This window comes from Neoarius graeffei, chromosome 10 (assembly GCF_027579695.1).
Source record: "Neoarius graeffei isolate fNeoGra1 chromosome 10, fNeoGra1.pri, whole genome shotgun sequence".
Taxonomy (NCBI): Eukaryota; Metazoa; Chordata; class Actinopteri; order Siluriformes; family Ariidae; genus Neoarius; species Neoarius graeffei.
Window position 1 is genome coordinate 68917458 of NC_083578.1, and position 12142 is coordinate 68929599.

Sequence of the window (12142 nt, forward strand, 5' to 3'; positions counted from 1 at the left end):
GTCTCTGGGTTTATTCGACCCTCCACTTCACCTGCTGGAGCCGGCTTCTTCTTTGTCGGCAAGAAGGATGGGGGGCTCCGACCATGTATTGATTACAGGGGCCTGAATAAGATCACTGTGCGCAACCGATATCCCCTTCCGCTGATGTCCACAGCTTTCGACCTGCTCCAAGGCGCCACCGTCTTCACCAAGTTGGACCTACGGAACGCATACCACCTCATCCGTATCCGACAGGGAGACGAGTGGAAGACTGCCTTTAACACCCCGTCTGGGCACTACGAATACCAGGTGATGCCCTTCGGACTCACCAACGCACCAGCTGTTTTTCAGGCCCTAATCAACGACGTCTTAAGGGACATGATTAACCTATACGTTTTTGTCTACCTCGACGACATCCTTATCTTTTCCAAGACCGTGCAGGAGCACCGCCACCATGTCCGCCAGGTTCTCCAGAGGCTGCTACAGAACAATCTGTTCGCCAAGGCCCAGAAATGCGAATTTCATGTTCCCGAGGTCTCCTTTCTGGGATTTATTGTACGGACAGGCCAACTCCAAATGGACCCTGCCAAGACCCTGGCCGTCCGGGATTGGCCTACTCCCAAGTCCGTTAAGGAGGTTCAGCGGTTCTTAGGATTCGCTAACTTCTACCGCAAGTTCATCAGGAACTTCAGTTCTGTGGCAGCACCCATGTCAGACCTCACCAAAGGGACAGGTGGATCTTATGGCTGGTCTCCTCAGGCAGAAAAGGCGTTCAAAGACCTCAAGGACCGCTTCTGCACGGCACCCATTCTGGTTCTCCCGGACACCTCCCAACCATTCATCGTGGAGGTGGACGCCTCGGACAGTGGTGTCGGCGCGGTGCTCTCTCAACGTTCGGAAGGAAAGCTGCACCCCTGCGCTTACTTCTCCCACCGCCTGAGTCCTGCTGAGTCCCGGTACGATGTGGGGGATCGAGAACTGCTAGCGGTCAAACTGGCCCTTGAGGAGTGGAGGCACTGGCTGGAGGGAGCACAACATCCATTCCTGGTTTGGACTGACCACAAGAACCTGGAGTACCTCCAGCAAGCCAAGAGACTGAACCCTCGACAGGCTAGGTGGGCCCTGTTTTTCAGTCGGTTTGACTTCACCCTCTCATACCGCCCCGGCTCCAAGAACACCAAACCTGACGCACTGTCCAGACTGTTCTCTGCCACTAACAGGGAGAATGAAGTCGGGCCTATTATCCCTGTGTCCCGGATTGTGGCCCCTGTCCGCTGGGGTATTGAGGAGGCTGTCCGACGAGCCCAACGCCAGGACCCCGGTCCTGGGACGGGGCCACCAGGCCTCTTGTACGTCCCACATCAAGCCCGGGCCAAGGTTCTCCAGTGGGGTCACTCTTCCCCTCTCACCGCCCACCCGGGAGCTCGGAGGACCCTGGACTTCCTGAAAAGACGCTTCTGGTGGCCTAACATGGAGAAGGAAGTAAGGTCATTTGTCCTGTCCTGTGAGGTTTGCACCAGAACCAAGAACCCACGACAGCGTCCCCAGGGTCTCCTGCATCCTCTGACCATTCCCCGGCGTCCCTGGTCCCACGTGGCAGTCGACTTTATCACGGGTCTCCCTGAGTCACAAGGTAACACGGTCATTTTGGTCTTAGTTGACAGATTCTCCAAGGCCTGCCGCTTCATACCACTGTGCAAACTCCCCTCTGCTCTTGAAACTGCGAAACTTTTGTTTAATCATGTCTTCCGAGTCTTTGGTCTTCCACAGGACATCGTCTCAGACCGAGGGCCCCAGTTCTCCTCCCGAGTGTGGCACGGGTTCTGCAAGGTCATCGGAGCCACTGCCAGCCTCTCCTCTGGGTTTCACCCACAGTCCAATGGTCAGACGGAGAGGCTCAACCAGGACCTGGAAACCACCCTGCGAGGCCTGGCTATGGATAACCCGACATCGTGGAGCACCTGGCTGCCATGGGCGGAGTACGCCCACAACACCCTGCAGTCATCGGCCACCAAGCTGTCGCCATTCCAGTGCCAATTCGGGTTCCAGCCACCTCTGTTCCCGGACCAGGAGGAGGACGCGGGGGTGCCCTCGGTCAACCAATATGTGAGACGGTGTCGCAAGACCTGGAGCAAGGTCAGGAAGACCCTCATACAGACCTCCAGAACCAACCAGACTCAGGCCAACCGCCATAGAAGACCTGCACATGCTTTCCGCCCTGGGCAGCGTGTTTGGCTGTCCACTAAGGACCTTCCACTGCGGGTGGAGAACCGCAAGCTTGCTCCTCGCTACATTGGCCCCTTCAAGGTGGTGCGCAGGGTGAACCCTGTCTCCTACCGGCTCCAGTTGCCCCGGACTCTGAGGATCAACCCCACTTTCCATGTTTCCCTGTTACGGCCCGTACTGACGTCTACGTATGCCCCTGCCCCTAGGAACCCCCCACCCCCCCGCATCTTCCAGGGGCAGACTGTGTTCACTGTGAATCGCCTGCTTGACTCCCGCCGGGTCCGCGGCGGGTTGCAATATCTGGTGGACTGGGAGGGCTATGGTCCTGAGGAGCGCTGCTGGGTTCCTGCTCGGGATGTCCTTGATAAAGAACTATGTCGGGACTTCCATTCGGCCCATCCGGATCGCCCTGGGAACGTCAGGAGACGCTCCTAGGGGGGGGGTCCTGTTAGGACTAGGACTGTTTTGGCCTCTAGAGGCCGCTGTTATTTCCTTTTCATGTCGTGTTCATTTTGGCCTCTAGAGGCCGCCACTGTTCCTGTGTTTTGAGTTTGTGTTAATTGCCTAATTATCTTCACCTGTGTCCTTAATTAGTTTGTCTATTTATACCCCTGAGTTCAGTCCTCTTGTCACGGAGTCTTTGTGCTGTTATGTTTATCTCCAGTTTCCTTTGTACTGTGTTTTTTGATCTTCTTAGCTTTTGTATTTTTGCACTTTGCTTTTCTTTTGGATTATACTCTTTGGTTTTTTTTTTTGTCTTTTGTTTTGCCCTGTATATAGTGTATATAGTTAAAATAAACCTTTTGATTCTTTTTCTACTTCCGCCTCACGCCTCTGCATTTGAGTCATCCCCCTGGTGGCCTAGTGGGGGTTTGCTGGATTATCATACCAACGAACCAGGTTCGAATCCCAGCAAAACCCTAACAGAAAGACTCCGTCATGACCGACTCAGCAGAGGCTGCTTCAACTGTCTACCCGGCCAACCTTCAGGGAATTATGGCAGCTTTGACACGCTTCGGAGCGACCATGGACGCTCATGGACGTACGCTCACCAGCCAACGTGAGGCCCTCGCTCGCCACGAGGAACTGCTTCAGCAAATTGGGAAAACCCTGGCACAGCTGACATCTCTGCCTGCATCTCCTGATCCAGTTCCTGCTCCTGATCCAGCTCCCACTCCTGCTCCAGTGCCTCCTGCAATGCTGCCTTCTTCACCTCGCGAACCCAGCCTTCCTGCACCACAGAGGTATGACGGCAAGCACAGTGAGTGCCGAGAGTTCCTTACCCAGTGTCAACTCACCTTTGAGCTTCAGCCTACCACCTACACTACGGATCGCCGCAAGATTGCCTTTGTGATCACCTTATTAGCTGGTAAGGCGCGAGCCTGGGCTACTGCTATCTGGCAAAGACAGGGACCTGAGTGCTTTGATTTCCAGCTGTTTTCTGAAGAGATGCTTCGGGTCTTCGATCAGGCAGACATCAGTACCGACGCAGCCCGAAAGCTCATGTCCATCCGGCAAGGAGGAAGCGTCGCAGATTACGCCATCTCGTTCCGAACACTCGCAGCAGTAAGTGGATGGAACGAGACTGCCCTGGTGTCAGCCTTCCACCATGGTCTGTCTGACCCCATCAAGGACGGTCTGGCCTCTATTGGATGCCCAAGTGACCTCGAAACCCTCATCTCACATGCTATTCGTCTGGACAACAGGATGAGAGAACGCCACCAAGCCTTGAGCCCCCCCAGCCTCCCTACCTCTACCTGGAGACCGTCTACCTCCTTCAGTGACTGTCCAGAACCCATGCAAGTGGGTCGTACTCGCCTCTCCGCATCTGAGAGGGAGCGCAGAAGGAGGGACAAGTGCTGCATCTACTGTGGCAAGCCTGGTCACTTCCGAGCATCATGTCCCGAACTCTTGGGAAAAGGACCGCCCCGTCCAGCCGAGGGAGGGTTGTGACGGGGCCTACCCTCTCTCCCGGACTCCCTGGCCAAGGAATCTACATCCCGGTCTCCATCTCCTGGGGTGAGTCTGTCCACTCTTGTCAAGCTTTGATAGACTCAGGGGCGGCTGGGAACTTTATGGATATTCACTTCGCCCAAAGCATCAATATACCTACTGCACCTCTTGAAGTCCCACTGTCTGTGTCTGCCCTCGATGGCCAAGCGTTAGGTGATGGAAGAGTCACTCAAGTTACTTCTCCAGTCTTCCTCCAGTCTCAAGGTCACAAGGAAGAAATATCCCTGCACCTGATTCCTTCACCTGAGTTCCCAGTTATTCTAGGCCTTCCTTGGCTTACTCGCCACAACCCTCGCATAGACTGGGTAACAAGCCAGGTTGTGGAATGGGGCCCTGCATGCCATGCCTCTTGTTTGCTCTCTAGCTCTCCTGTGTCTCCTGCCGAGCCCCCTGATCTCACCGAGTTATCTCAAGTTCCCACAGAGTACTGGGATCTCAAGGAGGTATTCAGCAAGAGCAGGGCCGCCGTTCTTCCTCCGCACCGGGCCTACGACTGTGCCATCGACTTGCTCCCTGGGACTACCCCTCCTCGTGGCAGACTGTTTTCACTCTCTCAGCCAGAACGCAAGGCCATGGAGGAATACCTCAAAGATGCCCTGGTCTCTGGGTTTATTCGACCCTCCACTTCACCTGCTGGAGCCGGCTTCTTCTTTGTCGGCAAGAAGGATGGGGGGCTCCGACCATGTATTGATTACAGGGGCCTGAATAAGATCACTGTGCGCAACCGATATCCCCTTCCGCTGATGTCCACAGCTTTCGACCTGCTCCAAGGCGCCACCGTCTTCACCAAGTTGGACCTACGGAACGCATACCACCTCATCCGTATCCGACAGGGAGACGAGTGGAAGACTGCCTTTAACACCCCGTCTGGGCACTACGAATACCAGGTGATGCCCTTCGGACTCACCAACGCACCAGCTGTTTTTCAGGCCCTAATCAACGACGTCTTAAGGGACATGATTAACCTATACGTTTTTGTCTACCTCGACGACATCCTTATCTTTTCCAAGACCGTGCAGGAGCACCGCCACCATGTCCGCCAGGTTCTCCAGAGGCTGCTACAGAACAATCTGTTCGCCAAGGCCCAGAAATGCGAATTTCATGTTCCCGAGGTCTCCTTTCTGGGATTTATTGTACGGACAGGCCAACTCCAAATGGACCCTGCCAAGACCCTGGCCGTCCGGGATTGGCCTACTCCCAAGTCCGTTAAGGAGGTTCAGCGGTTCTTAGGATTCGCTAACTTCTACCGCAAGTTCATCAGGAACTTCAGTTCTGTGGCAGCACCCATGTCAGACCTCACCAAAGGGACAGGTGGATCTTATGGCTGGTCTCCTCAGGCAGAAAAGGCGTTCAAAGACCTCAAGGACCGCTTCTGCACGGCACCCATTCTGGTTCTCCCGGACACCTCCCAACCATTCATCGTGGAGGTGGACGCCTCGGACAGTGGTGTCGGCGCGGTGCTCTCTCAACGTTCGGAAGGAAAGCTGCACCCCTGCGCTTACTTCTCCCACCGCCTGAGTCCTGCTGAGTCCCGGTACGATGTGGGGGATCGAGAACTGCTAGCGGTCAAACTGGCCCTTGAGGAGTGGAGGCACTGGCTGGAGGGAGCACAACATCCATTCCTGGTTTGGACTGACCACAAGAACCTGGAGTACCTCCAGCAAGCCAAGAGACTGAACCCTCGACAGGCTAGGTGGGCCCTGTTTTTCAGTCGGTTTGACTTCACCCTCTCATACCGCCCCGGCTCCAAGAACACCAAACCTGACGCACTGTCCAGACTGTTCTCTGCCACTAACAGGGAGAATGAAGTCGGGCCTATTATCCCTGTGTCCCGGATTGTGGCCCCTGTCCGCTGGGGTATTGAGGAGGCTGTCCGACGAGCCCAACGCCAGGACCCCGGTCCTGGGACGGGGCCACCAGGCCTCTTGTACGTCCCACATCAAGCCCGGGCCAAGGTTCTCCAGTGGGGTCACTCTTCCCCTCTCACCGCCCACCCGGGAGCTCGGAGGACCCTGGACTTCCTGAAAAGACGCTTCTGGTGGCCTAACATGGAGAAGGAAGTAAGGTCATTTGTCCTGTCCTGTGAGGTTTGCACCAGAACCAAGAACCCACGACAGCGTCCCCAGGGTCTCCTGCATCCTCTGACCATTCCCCGGCGTCCCTGGTCCCACGTGGCAGTCGACTTTATCACGGGTCTCCCTGAGTCACAAGGTAACACGGTCATTTTGGTCTTAGTTGACAGATTCTCCAAGGCCTGCCGCTTCATACCACTGTGCAAACTCCCCTCTGCTCTTGAAACTGCGAAACTTTTGTTTAATCATGTCTTCCGAGTCTTTGGTCTTCCACAGGACATCGTCTCAGACCGAGGGCCCCAGTTCTCCTCCCGAGTGTGGCACGGGTTCTGCAAGGTCATCGGAGCCACTGCCAGCCTCTCCTCTGGGTTTCACCCACAGTCCAATGGTCAGACGGAGAGGCTCAACCAGGACCTGGAAACCACCCTGCGAGGCCTGGCTATGGATAACCCGACATCGTGGAGCACCTGGCTGCCATGGGCGGAGTACGCCCACAACACCCTGCAGTCATCGGCCACCAAGCTGTCGCCATTCCAGTGCCAATTCGGGTTCCAGCCACCTCTGTTCCCGGACCAGGAGGAGGACGCGGGGGTGCCCTCGGTCAACCAATATGTGAGACGGTGTCGCAAGACCTGGAGCAAGGTCAGGAAGACCCTCATACAGACCTCCAGAACCAACCAGACTCAGGCCAACCGCCATAGAAGACCTGCACATGCTTTCCGCCCTGGGCAGCGTGTTTGGCTGTCCACTAAGGACCTTCCACTGCGGGTGGAGAACCGCAAGCTTGCTCCTCGCTACATTGGCCCCTTCAAGGTGGTGCGCAGGGTGAACCCTGTCTCCTACCGGCTCCAGTTGCCCCGGACTCTGAGGATCAACCCCACTTTCCATGTTTCCCTGTTACGGCCCGTACTGACGTCTACGTATGCCCCTGCCCCTAGGAACCCCCCACCCCCCCGCATCTTCCAGGGGCAGACTGTGTTCACTGTGAATCGCCTGCTTGACTCCCGCCGGGTCCGCGGCGGGTTGCAATATCTGGTGGACTGGGAGGGCTATGGTCCTGAGGAGCGCTGCTGGGTTCCTGCTCGGGATGTCCTTGATAAAGAACTATGTCGGGACTTCCATTCGGCCCATCCGGATCGCCCTGGGAACGTCAGGAGACGCTCCTAGGGGGGGGGTCCTGTTAGGACTAGGACTGTTTTGGCCTCTAGAGGCCGCTGTTATTTCCTTTTCATGTCGTGTTCATTTTGGCCTCTAGAGGCCGCCACTGTTCCTGTGTTTTGAGTTTGTGTTAATTGCCTAATTATCTTCACCTGTGTCCTTAATTAGTTTGTCTATTTATACCCCTGAGTTCAGTCCTCTTGTCACGGAGTCTTTGTGCTGTTATGTTTATCTCCAGTTTCCTTTGTACTGTGTTTTTTGATCTTCTTAGCTTTTGTATTTTTGCACTTTGCTTTTCTTTTGGATTATACTCTTTGGGTTTTTTTTTTGTCTTTTGTTTTGCCCTGTATATAGTGTATATAGTTAAAATAAACCTTTTGATTCTTTTTCTACTTCCGCCTCACGCCTCTGCATTTGAGTCATCCCCCTGGTGGCCTAGTGGGGGTTTGCTGGATTATCACACCAACGAACCAGGTTCGAATCCCAGCAAAACCCTAACAGAGAAGTGTGCAAAAGCCTGCATTGTAGGTGGCTGATAAGTGGTGTCTCAGACCACCTCCTCTGTTCAGTGATGGTCATTCCAGATTGATGACGATGGCTTCTTTTACTCCTCTTTCAAACCACTGGTCTTCTCCAGCTAAACTGTGTACATCGCAGTCCTGAAACGAGTGTCCTTTGTTATTGAGATGAAGATAGACTGCAGAGTCCTGGCCTGAGGAACTGGCTCTCCTGTGTTGAGCCATGCGCTTGTGAAGCGGTTGTTTCGTTTCTCCAATGTGCAGGTCTGTGCATTCTTCACTGCATTGAATTGCGTACACTACGTTGTCCTGTTTGTGTCTGGGTATTCTATCCTTAGGGTGGACCAATTTCTGCCTCAGAGTGTTACTAGGTCTGACCCTAACAACCTACAGGATGACTGCAAGGGTCAACAACCCATGTAACCCCAACAACTCTCCTTAGGGCTGCTCTCACTGTGCTTGAAGTGTCCATGTGACAAATAAAGGTTTCTTCTTCTTCCATCTTCTTCTTTTGGTCCACTAGAGGATAAATACCTGGAACTCCCCACTAGTCAGACAGAACTGAAGAAGGCTTTCAGATGAGAGGCAAAACGTCTTCAAGGATTTCAAGCAAGTCCAGTTGCCTTCTTTAGCACCTACGGCATCTGTGCTAATGAGGTCTTCTTTGGTGGAAGCCAGTAGTAATCCTGATAGAGCTCTGGATTGGGGTGTGGGCTTCTTATCAATGACGTCAAAAGAGCAAACATACACTCTCTTCAGTGGGTATTTGAATCTCAAAGCTGCAAGCAAGGCTAGCTTCCTTTCCTCCTTTGTCAATATGGTATGCAAGGTGTAGAGCACAGGGTGAGGATATTTGTGTCAAAGTCATTGATGGTCTTTTCAGCTTCCTTGAACTGTTGTGACAACCAGCAACAGCACAAGTTAAACCTGAGCTCATTTAGACAACATTCATCAGTAGATACATATTTTAAGGTCAGTTTTGTTTCGTTATGTTTGCCACACTCATGAGTTGTAACCATAACCTGGCGACTTGTCCAGGGTGTACCCTGCCTCTTGCCCATAGTCAGCTGGGATAGGCTCCAGCTTGCCTGTGATCATGTAGAACAGGATAAGCGGCTACAGATGATGGATGGATGGATGGATGGATGGATGGATGGATGGATGGATGGATGGATGGATGGACGGACGGATGAGTTGTAACCGAAACCAGAAACCGGAAACAGAAAACCAGCAATCTGAAGTTTGTCATTGTCATGGCAGCACCAATTGGCTTCAGAGGAATATCGTTAATAGCAGCAGCTACAAACCTTTCAACACTACAGGAACCATCCGCTCCTTACCATGGCTGCAGTCTTTGCCTCCGAAGCCTAGTGGGCAGTCACAGGAGAAAGTCTCCCAGCTCACTCTGCACATACCGCCATTCTGGCACGGGTTTGACTTACAGAATGGCATCTTGGCACTGCAGCCTATCAGGAGCAGATATCAAAATGACATCATCATAACGTACATCAGTTAGAGTACTGATGACATCAGACATTTATATGTGACTTGGTAGCTATTGGTAGCTAAATAGACAGACAGATATACACACACACGCACACACCTGGCAGAGTGCCGTTATTAGCAACATATCCTGCCATATCCACAGGTCTGTTGTCAATGTGAAGATCCTTCATACAGCCAGTAAATTCTCTCGTTCCGAAAGGAAAATTATCTGGAACATTTGGGACTCCACCCAGAAACAACGGCCCAGTCAGATCCAAAGATCTGAGAGAGAGAGAGAGAGACAGAGAGAGAGACAGACAGACAGACAGACAGACAGACAGACAGAGAGGAGGAGAGAGAAGACGGTTTGCACATGCACAAGATATCAGTGAGGTTATGACTTTATACATTACATATTCAAGTGTGTGTTTGTTTTCATGTGTGTGTATATGAATGAATTATTGTATGTACGGTACAGTGTCCAAAAGTCTGAGGCCACGAGTGAAAATGCTTCGATGCTTTAACATTCTATTCTAAGTTAATACAAAGTTTACATGACAAATTATCAGCAATACTGTCATTTGAGTGAAAAATAGAATCGTCAAAATATTTACGGGAATTTCAGAATTTATTCGTATTTGTCCTTTAGTGTGTGTGTTTGCAATTTGTTATTGGTGTAAAACCATGATGATCCGTGTTAGATCAAATCCATCAGAGTGAAACATGTGCTTCAGCGAAAGAGAAAAGAAAATCTGACCTTTTGTACAGAGAGGTCACCAAGCTCAATATCACAAATTTACTTACATTTAAATCGTGGCCTAGAAATAGGGCAGAGTTTTGAACTTCTTTGTTTTAATTTTTTTTTTTTACAATTCTAAAACTTTGTCACAAAAATACAGTGCTCAGCATAAATCAGTGCACCCCCTTTGAAAAGTAACATTTTAAACAATATCTCAATGAACACAAACAATTTCCAAAATGTTGACAAGACAAAGTTTAATATAACATCTGTTTAACTTATAACGTGAAAGTAAGGTTAATAATATAACTTAGATTACACATTTTTCAGTTTTACTCAAATTAGGGTGATGCAAAAATGAGTACACGCCACAACAAAAACTACTACATCTAGTGCTTTGTATGGCCTCCATGATTTTTAATGACAGCACCAAGTCTTCTAGGCATGGAATGAACAAGTTGGCGACATTTTGCAACATCAATCTTTTTCCATTCTTCAACAATGGCCTCTTTTAGTGACTGGATGCTGGATGGAGAGTGACGCTCAACTTGTCTCTTCAGAATTCCCCAAAGAAAATAATTTCTTTACACCACAAAGGTGAAGGCTACAAGAAGATCAGCAAAGCTTTACTTATCAGTCAGAATACTGCAGCAAAAGTGGTACAGGTACAAAAATTTAAGAAAGATGGAACTGCAACCATCTCACAGAGATGTCCAAGTCATCCACGGAAGTTAACACCTCGACAGGAGCGTCTTCCGATGAGAAGGGCTGAAGAAAATCGGCATGCAAGTTCACTGCAGTTATCTAAAGAAGTAGAAAGCCAAACTGGGGTGACTATTTCCTGTGACACAATACGGCGTACTGTACACTGCAGAGGAATGGCATGCACGGATGCCGTCCACGAAAGAAGCCTCTCCTAAAGCCCAGGCACAAAAAAGCCCGCCTAGAGTTTGCCAGGGCCCATGCTGACAAAGATGAAGACTACTGGGACTCTATACTCTGGAGTGATGAAACCAAGATAAATGTTTTTGGAACTGATGGCTTCAAAACTGTATGGCGTTACAAAGGTGAGGAATACAAAGAAAAATGCATGGTGCCTACAGTGAAACATGGTGGTGGCAGTGTCCTTATGTGGGGCTGCATGAGTGCTGCTGGTGTCGGGGAGCTGCATTTCATTGATGTCATCATGAATTCACAAGAGAAGATGCTACCATCACTACATGCCCTTGGTCATCGTGTACTTTTCCAACATGACTAAACACACATCTAAGGCCACTGTTGGATTTCTGAAGAAGAACAGGGTGAAAGTGATTCAGTGGCCAAGTATGTCTCCTGATCTGAACCCAATCGAACACCTATGGGGAATTCTGAAGAGACAAGTTGAGCATCAGTCTCCATCCAGCATCCAGTCACTAAAAGAGGTCATTGTTGAAGAATGGAAAAAGATTGATGTTGCAAAATGTCGCCAACTTGTTCATTCCATGCCTAGAAGACTTGGTGCTGTCATTAAAAATCATGGAGGCCATACAAAGCACTAGATGTAGTAGTTTTTGTTGTGGCGTGTACTCATTTTTGCACCACCCTAATTTGAGTAAAACTGAAAAATGTGTAATCTAAGTTTATATTATTAACCTTACTTTCACATTATAAGTTAAACAGATGTTATATTAAACTTTGTCTTGTCAACATTTTGGAAATTGTTTGTGTTCATTGAGATATTGTTTAAAATGTTACTTTTCAAAGGGGGTGTACTCATTTATGCTGAGCACTGTATATCCCAGATTTTCAATATGTGTTGAAAGTGTGTGTGTACTCACTTCTTACTGCTGCTCTGTTTGCCTTGTGCTGCACAGCTGTAGTTTCCCAGCTGAAGCCCAAACCTCAGTGAGATAGCGGTATCACAGTCATCTACACTCACCACAGCAACTTTCTCATCTGAAGGACCCTGCACC

At 50.7% G+C, this 12142-nt stretch overlaps 1 protein-coding gene across 1 annotated transcript in view; it reads right to left on the bottom strand.

The window, feature by feature from the left end:
• The window catches only part of celsr3 (cadherin, EGF LAG seven-pass G-type receptor 3), a 151601-nt gene that overhangs the window by 88590 nt on the left and 50869 nt on the right, over positions 1–12142 (bottom strand). The window contains exons 7-9 of the mRNA XM_060932172.1: positions 12008–12142; positions 9570–9733; positions 9307–9432 (exon numbers count right to left, since the gene is read on the bottom strand). The exon at positions 12008–12142 is cut by the window's right edge and continues 23 nt beyond it. Coding sequence (XP_060788155.1) covers positions 9307–9432; positions 9570–9733; positions 12008–12142 — 425 coding nt within the window. The remainder of the gene's footprint in view (positions 1–9306; positions 9433–9569; positions 9734–12007) is intronic.